This window comes from Periplaneta americana, chromosome 5 (assembly GCF_040183065.1).
Source record: "Periplaneta americana isolate PAMFEO1 chromosome 5, P.americana_PAMFEO1_priV1, whole genome shotgun sequence".
Lineage (NCBI taxonomy): Eukaryota > Metazoa > Arthropoda > Insecta > Blattodea > Blattidae > Periplaneta > Periplaneta americana.
In genome coordinates, this window is record NC_091121.1 from 57,091,646 (window position 1) to 57,116,946 (window position 25,301).

The 25,301-nt window shown below is 36.5% G+C and overlaps 1 protein-coding gene across 1 annotated transcript; it reads left to right on the forward strand.

Annotated features, from left to right (window-relative positions):
* The first annotated feature begins 2,049 nt into the window (after positions 1-2,049).
* Positions 2,050-24,090, forward strand: LOC138699656 (protein takeout-like). The gene is made up of 6 exons (XM_069825697.1): positions 2,050-2,205; positions 9,570-9,662; positions 10,675-10,825; positions 11,139-11,272; positions 19,305-19,460; positions 23,859-24,090. Exons 1-6 carry the CDS (start codon positions 2,142-2,144, stop codon positions 24,023-24,025), a joined length of 765 nt encoding a protein of 254 aa, XP_069681798.1. The 5' UTR covers positions 2,050-2,141; the 3' UTR covers positions 24,026-24,090.
* Positions 24,091-25,301: the final 1,211 nt, after the last annotated feature.

The window sequence follows — 25,301 nt, forward strand, 5'->3', positions numbered from 1 at the left end:
ATTTCTTATTTGTTATTACATGCAAATAATTAAAATATGGTCATTTGGTTCAGAGAACATTCGTTTTTGATGCAACGATAATCCGTTTAACATTTTTCTAAATTAGTCTTGAATGCATCTTTAATAAATCACTCCAAATTAATAGAGTGGATTGTGTACGAAGATAATTTTTCTGTGCGTAAAGATCTATTTTCATCTTATCTCATTCCTTATATGTAGTATTACATCCATCTAGAGAAACTACATATTTCAAATAGTAAAGGAATTATCCAAATTAGCTTCTGAGATTACTTCATACAAACAGACAAATTTAATATTCTCTGTATATTAATATTGATAAACGTCAAGGCCGCCTTAAATAGACGGAGTCATTTGTTTTAATTTCATTATAGCCATCGATGTCGTTCCTGCAATAACTCCTTTGTGACATATCGATTTTCAGATTTTCGCTCTATTAAATAACTTAAATAGTTATACAGCAAATAATACAATCTCCTATATGTAATTATATTTCTTTCTTTCGAAAATGTAAGAATTCACGATCTCCTATGTACCACTTCCATAGAATGAATAAATCTGTTTCTCCTTCCTACTGAAAACTTTTATATTTTGCAGATAGGAATTACGGTACAACGACGCTATAATCTGAGGCGGCGTTGAAAATGTATTGTATTGTTATTTTAAAACTCTTGTATATCTTTAAATATCAGTCCTATCAAAATTTTTCCCAGGGTAAAACTTATCGGAAATAATGTTTAAAGAAACTTTTGTTATGTAACATTTATCACAAAAATCAATAATAAGCGAGATATTTCGATTTATTTAATTCAGGCTCCCTTATAACCCCCCCCTTTTCAAATAAAGTATTTTGAATGCCATATAGCCTAAAATCTAAGTTACAACGAACTTAATTTATATTCCAATTTTCATCGAAATCCGTTCAGCCATTATCGCGTGAAAAGGTAACAAACATCCAGACAGACAGACAGACTTAAATATCAGTCCTATCAAGATTTTGCCTGCGATAAAACTTATCGGAAATCATTTAAAAAAAAACTTTTGTTATGTAACATTTTTCACAAAAAATCAATAATAAGCGAGATATTTCGGTTTATTTAATTCAGGCCCCCTTATAACCCCCCTTTTAAATAAAGAATTTTGAATGCCATATAGCCTAAAATCTACGTTACAACGAACTTAATTTATGTTTCAATTTTCATAGAAATCCGTTCAGCCATTATCGCGTGAAAAGGTAACAAACATCCAGACAGACAGACAGACATACAAACAAAAATTAAAAAAAAGCGATTTTCGGTTTCAGGGTGGTTAATTATATATGTTAGGACCAGTTATTTTTGGAAAATCGAAAATTACCAGAAAAAATTTCAGCTACAGATTTATTATTAGTACCATTGTTGCTCCAAGATATTTTAATTTTTCCACCGCTTCAAATTGAAGTGAACTACTAATAATACAGTATTTTGAAGAACGTCAGTAACATGTTGTTATTTGAAAGAAAGAAAGAAAGAAAGAAAGAAAGAAAGAAAGAAAGAAAGAAAGAAAGAAAGAAAGAAAGAAAGAAAGAAAGAAAGAAAGAAAGAAAAAAAGAAAGAAAGAAAGAAAGAAAGAAAGAAAGAAAGAAAGAAACAAACAAACAAACAAACAAACAAACAAATAAATAAAAAAGGAAGAAATAAGTAAATAATTACGTAAATAAGTAAATAAATAAAGTGAGTGAGTAACTTAAGTAAATAAATAAATAAATAAATAAATAAATGAATAAACAAATAAAGCCAACAAAATATCTGTAGCCTATATTTTTCACCAAAATCAGAAAATCCAAGACTTCTTAGAGAATTCGTAAGACATAAAAGACAGACTTAATCAGCGGGCGTTGATTCGATTGTTTGTAGGGCGATGAGAACTTCCCTCTCGCATGAACTAGGTGCTCATCTTTAGCGCTGTGCTGACAACTTGTCCAAGAGTCCCCTTGCCTAATGTTGACCCAGTTCATAAGATGTCAATGTATTTCAGATTACTGTTCCGTTTCCATTGTATTTCCCAACAGCTTCGACGCTGGGGCAGGACAAGGCCGGTTACTTCTTGTACAGGTCGGCACGGCGTATCAGTCTGTCGGCACGATGACTCGTATGCTGTTGTTACTGCTGCTGCTACTGCCGGGTCTTTCACAGGGCCTCAAACTACGTAAGTATATCGAAACCGAGAGTCAATTGTCATTATCTACTTTAATATTATACTATTTTTACTTCGTGATGACTACAGCCTAAATTTTTTTAAATGAGAATATTCCTTATTACAGAGGTCCTTCCGCCAGCACAAGATTCTTAAGCAAAATATTTTAAGAAATAATACTATCTAGTAGTAGCAATAATAATAATAATAATAATAATAATAATAATAATAATTCATAAATTCATAAATTCATACCTATGTAGTACATTTATTTATTTATTTCTATTAGTAGAGTTAAGACCATAAGGTCTTCTCTTCCACTCAACCAGGATTAGAACACATAGCAAATATAAAAATAACAGCATTACAGGAACAATATGCAAATAATAATAATAATAATAATAATAATAATAATAATAATAACAATTATTCATAAATTTATACCTACGTAGTACATTTATTTATTTATTTATGTATTTATTTATTTATTTATTTATTTATTTATTTATTTATTTATTTATTTATGTTAGTAGAGTTAAGACCATAAGATCTTCTCTTCCACTCAACCAGGATAAGAACACATAGCAAATATAAAAATAACAGCATTACAGAAAAAATAAACAAATAATAATAATAATAATAATAATAATAATAATAATAACAACAAAATGAAGGTAAGTTTAGTTATATGTAATTTTAGAGTCAAACAATTACAACAATGTGAATCGAAGGAGTTATTAAAATAATAGAGAAAATATAGATATTAAAAATAAAAATCATATATTAGAAAAATATATTTAAGAAAGATCACAGTCTAAGTAGTCACTCTGACAACCAGCTTTAGAAAGTAGTCCCTTAAGATATGAGGTAGGGAGTTCCAATTGAAATAGTGAATGATGAAGAATATCGGCAAGTTTTACGATGAGGTATACTCATATGCCGGTGAATCTGAGATCGAGTGTTTAGGTTATAGTTCGAACATAAATATACAAGACGCGACGACAGATAACTTGGTGTTTATATACACATTTCGATATGCAATATTGTATTTCGTCTCCATCCGTGTTTCTCCAGAAATATGCAAAATCTTAATATTTTTTTAAATTATAACTAGGCATCAGAAACAAACAGTAGTGAAAGTGCATAACAGTGCAGGGTATAGAAACCCACATAAGCAGAGGACTCCCGGTCATTCTTTTGAATGCGTGTTTTCCAATGGACAATTTTCCGAACGACATTACTCCGAAATCGAAATTTTCACTTCGGAAATTCTGAACGGATGTAATTCGAAAGCCACATTTTCTGCATGCTAATTTACCCGAATGCAGTGTTTTCCGGAACCATTTTCCTAATTGTTTTTCATGTTTTCCAGAGGAACGCAGTATCCGACTTTCACTGTCATTTTATTGCAAATCTTTCATAATATTTTACATTAGACATTTTTGTTGACACTTTGTCGAAAATTTGTTTACAATAGACCTTTTATTGGAATCTTACAAATCTGTTTGCAGTTTCCTCAGAAAAAGGATGGCCGTAGGCCTATAAAATGATTGTGACCAATAGTCTGCAAGTATAGTATCCGTCTTTTGTCTTCTATTTATATCCCGTACTCTGCATAACAATAAAAACAATTTCACCCCACCCAGTGCGGATTGTATTATCTGAGGTTCCCTCTCCAATTTTAATTCATCTCTGAAAAAAAAAAAAAAGACCTTTGGCCGTTAAACAATAATTTCAGACCATCCCGTACGGATTTCGTTATCTAAGATTCCCGCTCAATTTTGGTGATATTTGGTAGTATAGAAACGTTTCAGTATTTTTTAATAATGGCAAGTACTTGACTTTTTGTCATTCACTCATATGGATCCAGGTGTGTAGATCAATTTACCGACAGATTCGTTGCCTAGGATGCGACATAGGAGGCTGCTCTACGCTACATCCGCGACGAGATGATAATGGAGATTATTTAGGAAGCAACAGACGAACCGGAGCTCCCGGAGAAACCCCTCTGTTACATGGCTTGCCCAACACGTTATAAATATGGGTACGCCGGAGATCGAACCCGGGTTCACACGCTTATAAGTCAAGAGCTGTAGCCACTAGACCACCGTGGCGGCACGTTTCAGTATTCAGATCCTTATTATACGCAGAATATGTAATAATTATTATTAGGCCTACTACTATTCTCGGAAATGTTCATTTCTAAAAGTGGAATTTGAAATTATTATATTTCGGAAAACTGGCTTCCGAAAAATGGATCCAGTAAAATGATCATTCGAAAAAAAATGGACAGGAAGGTAAGAATGAATCCATAGGTAATACGTGTCGCAAAATTAAGAACTGATATCAATGTGCAAGATTGTCACTTGAACTCACTTATAATTAGGTGGCAGATATGGACGAAGGTATGTGGATTTCCCGTTCGTGAATTAATTTTATGATATTTCATTCACATGAGAGACAAGATGTGTCGAGAAGGCAGAACTGTTACTTAATCAAAAACGTAGAGTAATTTCACAGCCAAGTATATACAGTCACGAAGCTCAATATGTAGTAAATATGCATCCATAGATAATTGCTAACCACTAGGATCGCTACTATCGCCTCATTACAAACAATGCGAAATAGTACCTGCACAGTCTATTGTTCCTAGCACCCTCACAACTCAAGCTTCGTGACTGTATAAGCCTATACTTAGACTGTGGTAATTCTGTAACATCAGCTTCCTGCAAGCTACTACGCCTATATCCGATGCCCAAAAATAAGGTCTAGAATGGAATCAGTTATCTAATCAGACGCTACAGATACAAGTATATGATGTTTTGTAAACATTACCTTGTAGAACGTAATATGGAAAGATGTTCGTAGTTTACCTGTGTTCAGTCGACTATGTTTTGTCATAGGTATGTCACATCGTTAACATCCTGAATCATGTGCTTTCTGAAGTCTCTTTTCACTCATATACAAAACATGTTACAGCCAGATTCTCTCCGACATCCATTTTTTAAAATTTGATTAACTTCAATCGCCTATGTGGTTTTCAACATTTCACGAATTTACCCGCTCTTTTGCAACGGTTTTAATATTCTTTAGTTATTTATGAACTCAACAGTAACTTTGAGGGATGAATTCGAGAATAAAATACACAACTCACATACTCTGCGAGAAAGTAACGGATTTTTTCAGAAGTAGCCATTAAAAATATTAGGCTGAATTCGGCGGTAGAACAATAATTCTGAAACCTCCTCCCAATATGTACAGCGATTTCATATTTATTTTATTTACTATTCACCAACTCCCCTATCTTTTGATGTCACGAGTGAATCAACGGAGAAATTTAAACAGTAAGTGAAAGAGAATGTTTAGCTAATGAGCAGGAAATATGTTTGAAAATTAAAGCAACGTTCCTGAAGAGATTAATAAGTGTGTCAAAATTCACAATGTCAAGATTAACATCTGCTTTCTAGGGAGACATTAAACATACCATGTCGAAAACGTTTAATTATTTTAAATAAGCTTAAATTTCAAAATTTCAAACCTTACTTTTTATCCCGTTATTTAACAACGCTATATTAACTTGATTTAACATCGATGAAACTGATGATAGCGAGATATTATTTGGCGAGACGAGACTGAGGATTCGCCGTGTGGTTACGTGGCATTGACCTTACAGTTGAGAAACGCCTTGGAAAAATCCAGACAGGTAATCAGCCCAAACGGGAATGGAACCCACACTCGACCGGATGGAGAGACCACGTATTGAGGATGCCGGACGATCGTTTACCAAAACTCCTAATGACAGCAAAACCAGACACACCTAGACTTCAGGGACGACCTTTGAAACGTTGGCAGGATAGCTGGTCACCTGCCTCCGAACACAATAGCACCGATTGAAACATAACAGGATTGAATCCGAATTTAAGAAGATGAAGAAGAAGAAGAAGAAGAAGAAGAAGAAGAAGAAGAAGAAGAAGAAGAAGAAGAAGAAGAAGACTCGACCGCAAGTCCGCATCAGCAGACAAACGCGAATACCGTCTGAGCTACGCCGGTGGCTTATCTTCTTTTTAGAGTCAACAGTAACTTATTTTATTTATTCGAGTCTTTTAAGCCTACAAACGGAATTTTCATTGACAACATGAAAAGGAAACTGCTTTGTTGAATGATTTGTAAAGCGTGCAATGAGAACTTCATGACAGCGATTCATTTTATTTTCGGTACAAAAAAACAAACAAACAAACAAACAAAAATTGTAGCAAAAGAAGGTAGAGCAACATAGCAAATGATAGCTTGAACGCAACGGGTGGGGCCTTCGCTCCAAGCTCTTTGGCGTTATTTGGTGGTCCTTAAAATGACTATCTAATAATCGCTATGCAGTTACGTAAGTTTCACTTTCTGTACGGGTCAGTTCAAGGACGCCAGCTTGTTTAGAGACGACACGTTTCAAATCTGAAACATTTAATCGTGCAACAAAAGCGACATAGGGCAAAATACTAATACAACAGCTTTTTAAATACCAAATACTTCGAAGAGTAATATTTTAAATACAAAAAATAGTTTTAAAAAATTCACCAAAATACATTTGTATTTGAGACATTCCTATTTTAAATACTCGAAAATATTTCAAGAAATATAAACATTTATTTTCAGAGCTTAAATATTTCGATTATTTATGAGTTATTAACATAGGATTCAACTACTTATCATCATAGTCACAATTCATAAAATATATTTCTGCTCGTATCAGAAATTTTACAACTATCTGCCAAAATAGATTCATTTGATGCCAAATAAAACATTGCTTTAAATTTCTATCACAGTGAACTTACTACAATGGAGTGACTTGGAAAAGATAACGTGTATTTCTAAATAATCCAATATTAATCTATTTTTGAGAGAAATACTCCTTTTGTAGTCACAGTGAGAAACTTTCATTCTCGAAGAGTCTAAAGCTGAAAAAAATATATATTGAGTATTTTACATGCAAAATGTGCAAAATATATCAATTTTATCTATTTAAATACCAAATTCAAAATACTATTGAGAAATCAATTCAAATTAGAAAATACAAATCTAATATTTTAAGAACATACAGTACAATATTTCAAATTCTTCCCAGTTCTACGTAAGCTATGTACGTACGTCCGAACGTACGTACATACTTACGTACATACATACATACAATATAAAATAAATAAATACGTAAATAAATAAATAAATAAATAAATAAATAAATAAATAAATAAATAAATAAATAAATAAATAAATAAATAAATAAATAAATAAATAAATAAATAAATAAATAAATAAATAAATAAATAAATAAATAAATAATTTCTGAGTGAATGGCTTCGTGACAATTTGATACATTTGTTTCTAATTTTTTTGTCTTTGAAGGTCTCATATTGAATAACACAAAATTTATTTTGCTTATGATATATAAATTAAATTTAAATGCTTTAGTCAAATCACAAAATATTCCTCCAATACGTAAGTTCGAATTTAAGGACGAATGTTTGAAATAACGCAGATTTCCTGCACGGAAATGTCATATGAACTTCGGTACATCATAATAATATGATATGCGTAAGTAATAATTTAGTGATTCAAGATAGCGCTCATTCCGTCGGATCCCGGCCATTTGGTCACTCGTAATGAGTGCATCTCTGTACATAGTGCGTTGGACATTGTGCTACTGTCACAAATTCAAATTAGAAAATACAAATCTAATATTTTAAGAACATACAGTACAATATTTCAAATACTTCCCAGTTCTACGTAAGCTATGTACGTACAATAAAGAAAGAAAGAAAGAAAGAAAGAAAGAAAGAAAGAAAGAAAGAAAGAAAGAAAGAAAGAAAGAAAGAAAGAAAGAAAGAAAGAAAGAAAGAAAGAAAGAAAGAAAGAAAGAAAGAAAGAAATAAATAAATAAATAAATAAATAAATAAATAAATAAATAAATAAATAAATAAATAAATAAATAAATAAATAAATAAATAACTAAATAAATAAATAAATAAATAAATAAATAAATAAAAAATAAATAAATAAATAAATAAATAAATAAATAAGTAAATAAATAAACAAATAAACGAACAAACGAACGAATCAATAAATAAATAAATAAATAAATAAATAAACAAAGAAATAAACAAATAAACAAATAAATAAATAAACAAACAAATAAACAAATAAAGAAAGAAATAAACAAATAAACAAACAAACAGACAAACAAATAAATAAATAAATAAATAAATAAACAAATAAATAAATAAGTAAATAAGTAAATAAATAAATAAATAAGTAAATAAATAAATAAATAATTTCTGAGTGAATGACTTCGTGACAATTTGATATATTTGTTTCTACTTTTTTCTCTTTGAAGGTCTCATATTGAATAACATAAAATTTATTTTGCTTATGATATATAAATTAAATTTAAATGCTTTAGTCAAATCACAAAATATTCCTCTAATACGTAAATTCGAATTTAAGGACGAATGTATGAAATAACGCAGATTTCCTGCACGGAAATGTCATATGTACTTCGGTACATCATAATAATATGATATGCGTAAGTAATAATTTAGTGATTCAAGATGGCGCTCATTCCGTCGGATCCCGGCCATTTAGTCACTCGTAATGAGTGCATCTCTGTACATAGTGCGTTGGACATTGTGCCACTGTCACAAATTCTGTGACAGTACATGAGAGTGGGCCACCAAAGAGAAAACTGACAAGTAGAACTTAAAACTGAGGGGATTCGATCCGGCATCGGAACTGGAATCCGGTGTGGCTTAGTGGATGAAGCGTCAGCACGAGTTCGAGTCCCTGTGCCGGAGAGGATTTTTCTCAGTTCTATCCTTCCTTCATCAAGTTGGGTTAAGGTCTTTCGTTATGTGATAAATTATTCAAGTAAATGTTTTTTTTTATATATATTTATAAGAAAAGTTATGTACTAGGTACTGTTTGTTTAAACTTATTTGATAACTGTCTAAAGAAAATTGATCAGCTTATCGTTTCAACAGTAACCTGCAGAAGGAATCGCTTTGTTTATAAATATTCATAACATTTTTTTTTTTCATTTCACGCATCTTCGGTCCCTTATTTTACAATAATTATTTCTTTGTTGGATGATAGATTATAGAAAAAGAAAAGGGTTTGTTAGAATTATGTTAGAAATGATCCGAAGATGTATGTTTTGTTATATTTTTGTAAAAATTCATTAGGGTAAATTTTCGGCTTACTGTAAAAATACTTAGTTTTGTTACATGGGAATTTCAAATTATACTCTTCATAACAATCATTAAATATGATTTTATCTGCAAATCATAATCTGTTTCCGCAATCGTCCGAATAAATTTGTTTACTTGTCACAGCTTCCTACATCAAAGCATGTTCGCAGCACGACCCCAATATCAACGCTTGCGCAAAGAAGCATGGGATAGAAGCAATCCCTCATTTTCTTAATGGTAAGTTTCCTTATAATATTATCACATTTCAATACACGTTTCACGTTTTTCGTAACATTCAATTCTAATCATATGCTAATGTTATTCCTGCCTTTATTTCATTTCAGTCAATAATCAAAATGCATACTCAAATGAAACCAAGTAGTATATATCCAAATAAAATAGATTAACTGCGTTTTCTGCTTGCACACAAAACTATTATTCATAAAATTAAAAAATTAAAATGAACTGTCCCAAAAAGAAAGAGCCTAAATACATAAAAATGCGAAAGTGAGTTAACTCCGGGAAAACGATCATTTTTTATTGATAAACTACACTCTCGCTAAGCCGGCCTTCAGTATTCCTGCCCCTTTCTAGTGTACTTCCTATCACTTCTACTGTAATAGTTGTCTGGAAAATTTGCATCGGTGTCACATGTACGTACTGTATTACTTATACACGCATACACGCTCTTGTACACAATAGGTAATTTTTACTACACGTTTTCACATCTTAAAAATAACTAGGATTTTCTGTTCAGTGAACATTCATTTTATACTAAATTTAATGCTACATGAGTATTCTACCAATATTAAGTCACCTTTTGCCCTTCTTGCAGTTAAGACACATTAAAGTGATATGTTCTTTACAAAATGCTTTTCTCCAGCAATAGGACTAAGTTATTCGCTTCTTCTTTGCAGGGCGTATTTCTGAGGTACTGGACACTCTTGTTGTTCTTCTTCAGTGCTAAATTTTTCTGTTCTCCCCCTCCCTTTGAATTAACAATTCAACCTGGTAGTTTCAAACTAAGTTCCAACCACGGTTTTACCATTTCTCACACAGTTGAATAAGAAACAATATTCTCGACAATACATTTTCAACTTTTCGAGTCATATTTTCTATGCACATAATCCAGGAACCGATACCAGCGATGTTTATAATATAGTAAAAACTGCAAATGCCTTTCTGTTTCAAGAAATAATAATAACAATACGTGCCGCCATGGAATATAAATGTTTGTTGTATTTTTCAGGGGATCCCAAATACAAAGTACCGTCACTGCTGCCCTTGCGAGTAGACAAACTTTCTGTGACACATGAGAAATCGAACCTGGGACTCTCGTCTCTCGTTGTTACGGATGCAGTGATTTCCGGCATTGAGAATGTCCAACTGGAGGACATCAGGTGAATGAAGAATTAACTACATCCAAGCTATCTAGTATCTGACTAACACATTTTAAGTTCTCCAAAATATCTAATGTAATGAAATTATATATTTAAAATTTTACCCGTAGATTTTTTATTCCAAATACTGAATATGCATAGAGCAGGTTAAATTACTGTACAAATTCAAGAAGAGAAAAGTCTTTAGCATTTTAACTTACAGCAAGGCTATCCTTATGATTCCGTGCAATTATAGATATTTGAGCGCTATCTGCTTATACCACAGCATCGTAATTATAATGAGATTAAAAAAACATGTTTCACTTTGTTGCAGAATCGACCTGTCGAAACGACACATAGAGATAGATTTGTTCTTCCCGTCCATTGAAATCGATATGAAGTATAACATTGAAGGCAAAGCACTCATCCTGCCCATTACGGGCAGCGGACCCGGCAACATGTCTTTGAGTGAGTTTGTCAGTGGCAAGTAGTACAGTGTGACTGGAAAAGTATTCATCCTGTCCATTACGGGCAGTGTACTTGGAAATTTGCCTTTGAGTGAGTGGCAAGTAGTACAGTGTGACTGGCAAAACACTCATCCTGTCCATTACGGGCAATGTACTTGGAAATTTGCCTTTGAGTGAGTGGTAAGTAGTACAGTGTGACTGGCAAAACACTAATCCTGTCCATTACGGGCAGTGTACTTGGAAACTAGCCTTTGAGTGAATGGCAAGTAGAACAGTGTAACTGGCAAAACACTCATCCTGTCCATTACGGGCAATGTACTTGGAAATTTGCCTTTGAGTGAGTGGTAAGTAGTACAGTGTGACTGGCAAAACACTCATTCTGTCCATTACGGGCAATGTACTTGGAAATTTGCCTTTGAGTGAATGGCAAGTAGTACAGTGTGACTGGCAAAACACTCATCCTGTCCATTACGGGCAATGTACTTGGAAATTTGCCTTTGAGTGAGTGGTAAGTAGTACAGTGTGACTGGCAAAACAATCATCCTGTCCATTACGGGCAATGTACTTGGAAATTTGCCTTTGAGTGAGTGGCAAGTAGAACAGTGTGACTGGCAAAATACTCATCCTGTCCATTACGGGCAATGTACTTAAAAATTTGCCTTTGAGTGAATGGCAAGTGGTACAGTGTCACTGGAAAAAATACTCATCCTGTCCATTATGGGCAATGTACTTAAAAATTTGCCTTTGAGTCAATAGCAAGTGGTACAGTGTCACTGGCAAAATACTCATCCTGTCCATTACGGGCAATGTACTTAAAAATTTGCCTTTGAGTGAATGACAAGTGGTACAGTGTCACTGGCAAAAATACTCATCCTGTCCATCACGGGCTACGTATTAGGAAATTTGCTTTGAGCGAGTGAAAAGTAGAACAGTGTGGCTGGCAAAACATTCATCATGTCCATTACGGGCAGTGTACTAGGATATTGCCTTTGAGTGAGTGACAAGTAGGCCTAGTACAGTTTGACTGGCAAGATATTCATCCTGTCCATTATGGGCTCAATAGTTGGAAATTTGCCTTTGAGTGAGTGGCAAGTAGTATCATGTAACTGGCAAAACACTCATCCTGTCCATTACTTGCAGTGAAATTGAAAATTTGCCTTTGAGTCAGTGGTAAGTAGTACAGTGTAACTGGCAAAATATCCATCCTGTCCATTATGGGCAATGCACTTGGAAATTTACCCCTTTGAGTGAGTGGTAAGTAGTACAGTGTGACTGAAAAAACTCATCTTTTCCATTGCTGGCAATGTACTTGAAAATTTACCTTTGAGCCAGTGGTAAGTAGTACAGTGTGACTGGCAAAACACTCATCCTGTCCATTACTGGCAGTGTACTTGAAAAATTTACCTTTGAGTCAGTGGTAAGTAGTACAGTGTGACTGGCAAAATATCCATACTGTCCATTATGGGCAATGCACTTGGAAATTTACCCCTTTGAGTGAGTGGTAAGTAGTACAGTGTGACTGGCAAAACTCATCTTGTCCATTACTGGCAGTGTACTTGAAAATTTGCCTTTGAGTGAGTGTTAAGTAGTACAGTGTGACTAGAAAAATACTCATCCTGCCCATTATGGCCAGTGTACTTGGAAATTTACCTTCGAGTGAGTGGCAAGTAGAACAGTGTGACTGGCAAAACACTCATCCTGTCCATTACTGGCAATGTACTTGGAAATTTGCCTTTGAGTGAATGGCAAGTAGAACAGTGTCACTGGCAAAATACTCATCCTGTCCATTACGGGCAATGTACTTAAAAATTTGCCTTTGAGTGAATGGCAAGTGGTACAGTGTCACTGGCAAAAATACTCATCCTGTCCATCACGGGCTATGTATTAGGAAATTTGCTTTGAGCGAGTGAAAAGTAGAACAGTGTGGCTGGCAAAACATTCATCCTGTCCATTACGGGCAGTGTACTTGGATATTACCTTTGAGTGAATGACAAGTAGGCCTAGTACAGCTTGACTGGCAAGATATTCATCCTGTCCATTATGGGCTGAATAGTTGGAAATTTGCCTTTGAGTGAGTGGCAAGTAGTATCATGTAACTGGCAAAACACTCATCCTGTCCATTACTGGCAGTGTACTTGAAAATTTGCCTTTGAGTCAGTGGTAAGTAGCACAGTGTGACTGGCAAAATTTCCATCCTGTCCATTATGGGCAATGCACTTGGAAATTTACCCCTTTGAGTGCGTGGTAAGTAGTACAGTGTGACTGGCAAAACTCATCCTGTCCACTACTGGCAGGGTACTTGAAAATTTACCTTCGAGTCAGTGGTAAGTAGTACAGTGTGACTGGCAAACCACTCATCCTGTCCATTACTGGCAGTGTACTTGAAAATTTACCTTTGAGTCAGTGGTAAGAAGTACAGTGTGACTGGCAAAATATCCATCCTGTCCATTATGGGCAATGCACTTGGAAATTTACTCCTTTGAGTGAGTGGTAAGTAGTACAGTGTGACTGGCAAAACTCATCCTGTCCATTACTGGCAGTGTACTTGAAAATTTGCCTTTGAGTGAGTGTTAAGTAGTACAGTGTGACTAAAAAAATACTCATCCTGCCCATTATGGCCAGTGTACTTGGAAATTTATCTTCGAGTGAGTGGCAAGTAGAACAGTGTGACTGGCAAAACACTCATCCTGTCCATTACTGGCAATGTACTTGGAAATTTGCCTTTGAGTGAATGGCAAGTAGAACAGTGTCACTGGCAAAATATTCATCCTGTCCATTACGGGCAATGTACTTAAAAATTTGCCTTTGAGTGAATGGCAAGTGGTACAGTGTCACTGGCAAAAATACTCATCCTGTCCATCACGGGCTATGTATTAGGAAATTTGCTTTGAGCGAGTGAAAAGTAGAACAGTGTGGCTGGCAAAATATTCATCCTGTCCATTACGGGCAGTGTACTTGGAATATTGCCTTTGAGTGAGTGACAAGTAGGCCTAGTACAGCTTGAGTGGCCAGGTATTCATCCTGTCCATTATGGGCTGAATAGTTGGAAATTTTCCTTTGAGTGAGTGGCAAGTAGTATCATGTAACTGGCAAAACACTCATCCTGTCCATTACTGGCAGTGTACTTGAAAATTTGCCTTTGAGTCAGTGGTACGTAGCACAGTGTGACTGGCAAAATATCCATCCTGTTCATTATGGGCAATGCACTTGGAAATTTACCCCTTTGAGTGCGTGGTAAGTAGTACAGTGTGACTGGCAAAACTCATCCCGTCCATTACTGGCAGTGTACTTGAAAATTTACCTTCGAGTCAGTGGTAAGTAGTACAGTGTGACTGGCAAACCACTCATCCTGTCCATTACTGGCAGTGTACTTGAAAAATTTACCTTTGAGTCAGTGGTAAGTAGTACAGTGTGACTGGCAAAATATCCATCCTGTCCATTATGGGCAATGCACTTGGAAATTTACTCCTTTGAGTTAGTGGTAAGTAGTACAGTGTGACTGGCAAAACTAATCCTGTCCATTACTGACAGTGTACTTGAAAATTTGCCTTTGAGTGAGTGTTAAGTAGTACAGTGTGACTAGAAATATACTCATCCTGTTAATTATGGCCAGTGTACTTGGAAATTTACCTTCGAGTGATTGGCAAGTAGTACAGTGTGATTGGCAAAATACTCATCCTGTCCGTTATGGGCAGTGTACTTGAAAATTTACCTTTGAGTGAGTGGTAAGTAGTATAGTGTGACTGGCAAAGTACCCATCCTGTCCATTATGGGCAATGCACTTGGAAATTTACCCCTTTGAGTGAGAGTAAGTAATACAGTGTGACTGGCAAAACTCATACTGTCCATTACTGGCAGTGTACTTGAAAATTTTCCTTTGAGTGAGTGTTAAGTAGTACAGTGTGACTAGAAAAATACTCATCCTGTCCATAATGGCCAGTGTACTTGGCAATTTACCTTCGAGTGAGTGGCAAGTAGTAGAGTGTGACTGTCAAAATACTCATGCTGTCCATTATGGGCAGTGTACTTGGAAATTTACCTTCGAGTGAGTGGTAAGTAGTACAGTGTGACTGTCCATTTTGGGCAGTGTACTTGGATATTTACCCCTTTGAGTGTGTGGCAAGTAGTACAGTGTGACTGGCAAAATACCCATCCTGTCCATTATGGCCAGTGTACTTGGAAATTCACCTTTGAGTGAGTGCCAAGTAGTACAGTGTGACTGGCAAAATACCTATCCTGTCCATTATGGGCAGTGTATTTGGAAATTTACCTTCGAGTGAGTGCCAAGTAGTACAGTGTGACTGGCAGAATACTCATCCTGTCCATTATGGGCAGTGTACTTGGAAATTTACCTTTGAGTGAGTGGTAAGTAGTACAGTGTGACTAGCCAAATACCCATCCTGTCCATTATGGGCAATGCACTTGGAAATTTACCCCTTTGAGTGAGTGGCAAGTAGTACAGTGTGACTGGCAAAATACTCATCCTGTCCATTATGGGCAGTGTACTTGGAAATTTGCCTTTGAGTGGTAAATAGTATAGTGTGACTGGCAAAATACTCATTCTGTCCATTATGGGCAGTGTACTTGGAAATTTACGTTTGAGTGAGTGGTAAGTAGTACATTGTGACTAGCAAAATACCCATCCTCTCCATTATGGGCAATGCACTTGGAAATTTACCTTTGAGTGACTGTCAAGTAGTACAGTGTGACTAGAAAAATACTCATCCTGTCCATTATGTGCAGTGTACTTGGAAATTTATCTTTGAGTGATTGGCAAGTAGTACAGTGTGACTGGCAAAATACTCATCCTATCTATTATGTGCAGTGTACTTGGAAATTTACCTTTGAGTGATTGGCAAGTAGTACAGTGTGACTGGCAAAATACCCATCCTGTCCATTATGGGCAATGCACTTGGAAATTTACCTTTGAGTGATTGGCAAGTAGTACAGTGTGACTGGCAAAATACTCATCCTGTCCATTATGTGCAGTGTACTTGGAAATTTACCTTTGAGTGATTGTCAAGTAGTACAGTGTGACTAGAAAAATGCTCATCCTGTCCATTATGTGCAGTGTACTTGGAAATTTACCTTTGAGTGATTGGCAAGTAGTACAGTGTGACTGGCAAAATACTCATCCTGTCCATTATGTGCAGTGTACTTGGAAATTTACCTTTGAGTGATTGGCAAGTAGTACAGTGTGACTGGCAAAATACCCATCCTGTCCATTATGGGCAATGCACTTGGAAATTTACCTTTGAGTGATTGGCAAGTAGTACAGTGTGACTGGCAAAATACTCATCCTGTCCATTATGTGCAGTGTACTTGGAAATTTACCTTTAAGTCAGTGGCAAGTAGTACAGTGTGACTGGCAAAATACTCATCCTGTCCATTATGTGCAGTGTACTTGGAAATTTGCCTTTGAGTGAGTGGTAAATAGTATAGTGTGACTGGCAAAATACTCATCCTGTCCATTACTGGCAGTGTACTTGGAAATTTGCCTTTGAGTGAGTGGTAAATAGTATAGTGTGACTGGCAAAATACTCATCCTGTCCATTATTTAGTATTAGTATTTAGTATTAGTATTTAGTATTTATTTATTTAACCTGGTAGAGATAAGGCCGTCAGTGTACTTGGAAATTTGCCTTTGAGTGGTAAATAGTATAGTGTGACTGTCAAAATACTCATGCTGTCCATTATGGGCAGTGTACTTGGAAATTTACCTTCGAGTGAGTGGTAAGTAGTACAGTGTGACTGTCCATTTTGGGCAGTGTACTTGGATATTTACCCCTTTGAGTGTGTGGCAAGTAGTACAGTGTGACTGGCAAAATACCCATCCTGTCCATTATGGCCAGTGTACTTGGAAATTCACCTTTGAGTGAGTGCCAAGTAGTACAGTGTGACTGGCAAAATAACTATCCTGTCCATTATGGGCAGTGTATTTGGAAATTTACCTTCGAGTGAGTGCCAAGTAGTACAGTGTGACTGGCAGAATACTCATCCTGTCCATTATGGGCAGTGTACTTGGAAATTTACCTTTGAGTGAGTGGTAAGTAGTACAGTGTGACTAGCCAAATACCCATCCTGTCCATTATGGGCAATGCACTTGGAAATTTACCCCTTTGAGTGAGTGGCAAGTAGTACAGTGTGACTGGCAAAATACTCATCCTGTCCATTATGGGCAGTGTACTTGGAAATTTGCCTTTGAGTGGTAAATAGTATAGTGTGACTGGCAAAATACTCATTCTGTCCATTATGGGCAGTGTACTTGGAAATTTACGTTTGAGTGAGTGGTAAGTAGTACATTGTGACTAGCAAAATACCCATCCTCTCCATTATGGGCAATGCACTTGGAAATTTACCTTTGAGTGACTGTCAAGTAGTACAGTGTGACTAGAAAAATACTCATCCTGTCCATTATGTGCAGTGTACTTGGAAATTTATCTTTGAGTGATTGGCAAGTAGTACAGTGTGACTGGCAAAATACTCATCCTATCTATTATGTGCAGTGTACTTGGAAATTTACCTTTGAGTGATTGGCAAGTAGTACAGTGTGACTGGCAAAATACCCATCCTGTCCATTATGGGCAATGCACTTGGAAATTTACCTTTGAGTGATTGGCAAGTAGTACAGTGTGACTGGCAAAATACTCATCCTGTCCATTATGTGCAGTGTACTTGGAAATTTACCTTTGAGTGATTGTCAAGTAGTACAGTGTGACTAGAAAAATGCTCATCCTGTCCATTATGTGCAGTGTACTTGGAAATTTACCTTTGAGTGATTGGCAAGTAGTACAGTGTGACTGGCAAAATACTCATCCTGTCCATTATGTGCAGTGTACTTGGAAATTTACCTTTGAGTGATTGGCAAGTAGTACAGTGTGACTGGCAAAATACCCATCCTGTCCATTATGGGCAATGCACTTGGAAATTTACCTTTGAGTGATTGGCAAGTAGTACAGTGTGACTGGCAAAATACTCATCCTGTCCATTATGTGCAGTGTACTTGGAAATTTACCTTTAAGTCAGTGGCAAGTAGTACAGTGTGACTGGCAAAATACTCATCCTGTCCATTATGTGCAGTGTACTTGGAAATTTGCCTTTGAGTGAGTGGTAAATAGTATAGTGTGACTGGCAAAATACTCATCCTGTCCATTACTGGCAGTGTACTTGGAAATTTGCCTTTGAGTGAGTGGTAAATAGTATAGTGTGACTGGCAAAATACTCATCCTGTCCATTATTTAGTATTAGTATTTAGTATTAGTATTTAGTATTTATTTATTTAACCTGGTAGAGATAAGGCCGTCAGTGTACTTGGAAATTTGCCTTTGAGTGGTAAATAGTATAGTGTGACTGGCAAAATACTCATCCTGTCCATTATGGGCAGTGTACTTGGTAATTTGCCTTTGAGTGAGTGGTAAATAGTATAGTGTGACTGGCAAAATACTCATCCTGTCCATTATGGGCAGTGTACCTGGAAATTTACCTTTGAGTGAGTGGGAAGTAGTACAGTGTGACTGACAAAATACTCACTGTGTCTAATACGAGCTGCGGAACCGACAATATGTTTCTGAGTGAGTGACAAGCAGTACAGTATGACTCATTTGCAAATTTCATTTCAGACCAAGCTCTCGTTCGTTCAGCTTCTTATGTCGGCATATTTTCTAGCAAAATACTTCCCAACAATATAATTTCACTCACTGGTTTCGATAAATAACATCATAACACTGCAGACAAGGTACAATGGCCAGCAGCAGATCCGCTCTCACTAATTAATGCATTAAATTGTCTAAATTGCTGGAAAACCACAAAAATCAACAACTTCATTTTTGTACACAATCCCGTAGCAACACGTTCCAATACGTCCTTCATAGAATTTTGTTTCACAGCTCCACTCGTAAGAGGTCTCCCTTCAAAGAGTTCAGGCATAGAATTAAAACTGGGAGAATTGAGAAGCAAAGAAGGGACTGGAGCGCAGGGTGCCAACAGAAGAGGTTTTGTCTCTTACAGAGATTATGTTAAATTTTTGCTTCCAGAGAACGTCACGACAGGAGTGGATTTCGACTTCAAGCTTGTGTGGGACAACACAACTGGCCTGGACCATGCCATCCCACAGCATCCTGTATTCAAATTCGATGCTGGCAGAATCTTTGTTCACCTAGAAAATCTTTTCAATGGAGATAAATTTCTGGGTGAGTTCAGTACATCACATATCAATACTTATGGGCAAAATCAAAGTAGTAGAATGCAAATGACCTTCAACTATCTCAGTGTTCTCGAACATGAATCGAATCAGAAGCATCAGATCTTGGCATTGAATTAGTAGTAACGCCATCCGGATTTTCACTTGTAAGTAGACCTGTATTCTGAGAGGATGAACTGATACTATGCAATGTAAAGGTTGAGGTAGGCCTATCCCCTCTACACATCATCAAGACTCATGGAGGAGCAACAAGTCAGTAGGTCTGCCGATCGATCAGTGAGTCAACGGGTAGGTAAATAAATAAGTCTTTCAGCCGCTTAGCAAGTCAATCGATCGGTCGGTAAGTTAGTAAGTCTGCCGGCCGATCAATAAGCCAACCGATCGGTCGGTAACTCAACCGGTAGATAAGTCAGTAAGGTAAGTCTGCCGGCAGATCAATAAGTCAACCGATCGGTCGGTAACTCAACCGGTAGGTAAGTCAGTACGGTAAGTCTGCCGGCCGATCAATAATTCAACCGATCGGTCGGTAACTCAACCGGTAGGTAAGTCAGTACGGTAAGTCTGCCGGCCGATTAATAAGTCAACCGATCGGTCGGTAACTCAACCGGTAGGTAAGTCAGTACGGTAAGTCTGCCGGCCGATTAATAAGTCAACCGATCGGTCGGTAACTCAACCGGTAGGTAAGTCAGTACGGTAAGTCTGCCGGCCGATCAATAAGTCAACAGATCGTCGGTAACTCAACCGGTAGGTAAGTCAGTACGGTAAGTCTGCCGGCCGATCATTAAGTCAACAGATCGGTCGGTAACTCAACCGGTAGGTAAGTCAGTACGGTAAGTCTGCCGGCCGATCAATAAGTCAACAGATCGGTCGGTAACTCAACCGGTAGGTAAGTCAGTACGGTAAGTCTGCCGGCCGATCAATAAGTCAACAGATCGGTCGGTAACTCAACCGGTAGGTAAGTCAGTACGGTAAGTCTGCCGGCCGATCAATAACTCAATCAGTTCGTCAATAAGTCAGTAAATCTGCCGGTACATCAATAAATCAACCGGTAGGTCAGTAAAGTCTGTAGGTCTGCCAGTCGGTCAGCTAGTTTTCCGGTATATCTGGTTTGAGTCCGAGAACCTCGGATCCAACAGCTAACTCGATAACCTTTAGACCACCGAGGGCGTGTGCTAGAGTAAAGATAGTTTGGTAACTTACAGGTCACAATTTAATTACATCAGTGTGTATACAGAAGCGGATTTTATGCAATTTTTGGAAACTGTTCTTTGTACATTACCATTTGTATTGGCAAAGTTTGGTATTTAAAACAATTATCTCCCTTACAATATTTGAAGTTGATCTTGGAAACACTCTGCCCAAGAAAGTTAGTCTTTATATAGTCTGCCTTCCACTTTGTCTCCGCACATACATACATACATACATACATACATACATACATACATACATACATACATACATACATACATACATACATACATACATACAGGATGTTTCCGGGCTGGTGTTACAAACTTTCAGGGATGATGGGGAAGGGCACATGTATCAATTTGAGATCAGGAACCCTGGTCCGGAAATGACTGACGGTGAGTCGAAAGTTATAAGCAAAAATAGTTGTGTGGAAATTAAATAATTTTATTCCTCTGTACACCTTATTTACAGTGGAACTCTACAAATCGACACAGCAATGGTCCGCGTGCGAGACGAGGTACGAACGCTGTCTTTCTACGGAGTACTGCGGACATTGGTAAACATAAGGGCTGTACAATGATTTTTTATGGCGTGCGGACCGAAACATAAATAATTAACGTATATAATTTAAAATAATATATTGTAGTATATGCAAAATATGTAACAAAACAAATCCGTGATTAAGTATAATATATAGGCTACGTGATACATCTGAAACATAAACAAACTTCTGGAGGAAAAACTCTCTAAATATATCTACATACGGGGCTTTCATTTCAAAACTTACCACTCTAAATAACTAGTTAATTAAATTGAATTCAATTTAAACTAAAAAAAAAATACATAAATTTAGATATCAAGGGGGAAGTCTTAAACAAGGCTTAATTGCATTTTAGATTTCACCTCCCACATCCAGCCACTCCCACTTTGAAATTTCAAATGGCACCCCTATATTTTTATACTTGAATATGAAAGAGCATTCAGTTGTTTATACACCACATTCATTTGTTTTCGCATCTTTTCTTTTCTATCGTCGCCTGGCAACCTGCATTTTTGTTATTGTTGATTAGAGCCGAAGAGAATAAAGCTACAAAAACTTATTCAGCATTTCTTGTAATGGTTGTGTTTGTGTATTAAATTATTTTAAAATGGAGTATACCCTTCAAGAGAGAACATAAATCATCCCTATTGATTAAATTTAGGAATTACACAAAATAATCCGTGTTTTCATCCTACAATCAACTGATAATAACAAAGCTTCTCATAATCACTACAGAATGCCTCGTAATTAGATGAATTTTGTTTTATCCCATGAACTGTTCTGATCGAAATGCCAAATTCTTGAGCGATGGCTCTGATTGATTCACCTTTTTTAAACCGTTCCAATATTTGTAACTTCTGCTTCAACATAAGTACACATTTTTTGTTCCCTGCCTTGCTGCCAACGTGTACGAGTATCTGCACACTACTGCACTGGTTCAACTGGTTAGCCCTGTGCAGCACGGGACAGGATGCGTTGACTTACCTTCTATCGTGAAGTATACGAGAGTGAGCGTCTATCTGTGGAGTGTCTATTTGTGGAGTTCCACTGTATGTGTATTTATCTGTACATCTTATGCAAACTGTATTCATCTGACGTTGTTTATGTTGTCTACCTACAGTATTCCGTTCAGTGCGCTGTCTGAGGGATAAGGACAGGAACCTACACTAAAGCAATGCAGATAGCGTAATGTGTAACGGACTTGGTCGGTCCTGATATGCACGTCTGTAGACAGCAGTGTATGTGTACAAGTTGCAGTGTCCAGTCGATCAGTCCTAGTGAAATGGAGGAGTACACGAGAGCGGAATATGCTGACATGATTTTCGAATACGGATGAACCAATGGGAATAGTAGACAAGCTCACAGATTGTATCGGCCAAGTACCCTACCCACATAGGAGACATCCGGCCCATACCATCTTTCCACGACTGTTCCAAAGGTTAAGGGAAGGAGGGCACGTGGTGCCAAATTACAATTTCATTTCCACACAACTATTTTTTGCTTGTCTCAAATTGATACATGTACAATTCCCCACCATCCCTGAAAGTTAGTAACACCAGTCCGGAAAAAAACACACACACACACACATACACACACAAACACACATCACCCTCCCCCCGTGTCCCTAAATGATTATCGGAGCTTTAGATGGTTGGCACAGCTTTGCTAATGAAAGTGAATGCGTGTTTCTTTCGCGTAATGAAAGAAGAACTGTGAATATTTTATATTCTGAGCGCAGCATTTTTGGTTACTTAACGGGTAGGGGGACTTATGTACTAAACCTTGGGACGTTTAAGTAGGCTACATAATATAAAGACTAACGTTCTTGGGCAGAATGTTTCCAAAATAAATTTCAAATATTGTAACGGGAAGATAATAATAGCTGATTCCCTCTTAAATATGTCGCAATAACCCCACAGAAGGTTATCATGGTACACTGGTTTTGTTTCAGTATAATTTGTGTTTTATTTATCGACTATCGGCTAGATGTGTGCCGTGTCACGAATGGTGCTCAAATTGAACACTTATAAAGTACTGTATGAAAACTCGGAGAGTTTCTCTTTAATCTCAAGTAAGGTTTGTTTTTTACATCGCAAATAAGAGAAATTATACAACTCTGAAACTCCGATAATTAATCAATTAGGGACACATTGTATATACATTTATTTTTTTGTTTGTCTACCTTTCTATTTATTTATTTACTTGTTTGTTTCTTTGTTTGTGTGTTCATTTATCTATTTATTTATTTCTATTTTATTTATTTATATAAAATGATTTTACCTTAAATTGTTGAGCACGTTCCATAAGTGTCTCCATTTCCTAATATTTTATAATTATCCTTCAAAATCCATGAGTCCGATTCATGTATTAAAATCCTATGTAGGGCTAGTAGACTATAATAGATTAATAATACATATTGTTTGCTAGAAATGACTTCCAAAACTGAGTTAAAACCTTACTACTGAACATTTTGTTGTTTTTAAATTCTAATTTTATTGCAACCTGAACACTCTTAATGTTTTGCAGACGTTATTATAGGCATGAATTTGTTTCTTATTTGTATTCAAGCGTCAAAGATTTTTATTTGTCGATAGAAATGTTGGTTTTGTAATCTTCTGCAATTCTATTCAATTATTAATTCAAGTTTGTGTTCAGGGGAAGCGATGAACGCGTTTCTGAACGAGAACTGGAAGGAACTGCGCCGGGAGTTCGGCCCAGCGCTGAAGGAGGCTATCAGTCACATTTTTCTCAGGATCATCAGCAACATCTTCGCGCTCGTCCCTTACAAAGACGCCTTTCTGGAGAGCTACACAAGCAGTTGAAACTAAACTTGTTCCAAATATTTTCTGATGTATGTACAAATTATATAAATATAGTCATTTGCCAATTCTTGTTCTTTAATGTTGTATTTCCCAGTACCGGTAATAAAATAGTTCAAGTTAAAAAAGGCATTTTGCCAAACTAGCGTGCAACTTGAACTAGCATGTCTTCGCCTCACATCCCTTCAACTTCTTGAAATAGTGAAGTAAAACGAGCAAACCACCTGTCTGGGTTCGGATCTCGTGTAGAACATCAAAGTTTTGGGGTCGACCTGGTTGGCGAGTTGGTATAGCGCTGGCCTTCTATGCCCAAGGTTGCGGGTTCGATCCCGGGCCAGGTCGATGGCATTTAAGTGTGGTTAAATGCGACAGGCTCATGTCAGTAGATTTACTGGCATGTAAAAGAACTCCTGCGGGACAAAATTCCGGCACATCCGGCGACGCTAATATAACCTCTGTAGTTGCGAGCGTCGTTAAATAAAACATAACATTCTTTTTTTTTTCAAAGTTTTGGGTGGTGCTGACGGCGAGTTTCAGGAGTACTACACTGAATAGTTAAATTTTCCGAAGAGAAATAGTCTACATAGCCTACATCTTGACGAGTGAAAGCTCTAAAATACAAACAGTTCAGTTCTGAAGTCTCCTTTGAACTATGATACATTATAAAATAACATTTAATTTTCATGTTTTGACGTCAAGAGGCTTTTGGCATAAGAAGTGCTTGTTTTTAATCAGAGAAATTACATGAATGTACTAATTAAATAGCCTACCAATAATTAGAAAGTACAACGTGAGTAAATTCTACGCATTAGAAGGTAATTATGAACTGAAAAATGAACCTGGTTAGTCACTATTCACTTTTGTAACAAGACATGTCGGAATACTTATAATCACATCCCATCATAAGGATCCCACACACGCAAAGACTTGTCAGAAACTTATCTGAATGCTAGAGTTGAATAACGATCGAGAAAGCAAGAGTAACAGCGCCCACAAAGCCGTAAACCCGCACGACAGTATTCTCTACGTCGCACAGTGGTTCCAAACTCAAATCTGACTGGACAAAAGGTATAAATGTTTGAGCTTCAAAACAATATAAATACTGCAGTTCTGTAATCCTAAATAGTCGCGTATCTACGATTCGTATTCAGTTTTCCATAAAAATTATTGTGGTCTGCGCAGGAGCAGGTAGAAGTCAAGTGTTCAGCACAGACATTCTATTCTCGTTAGCATCGCCCGGCAAGTTACCTTCGGAACATCGATGTCTGAAGATATAATA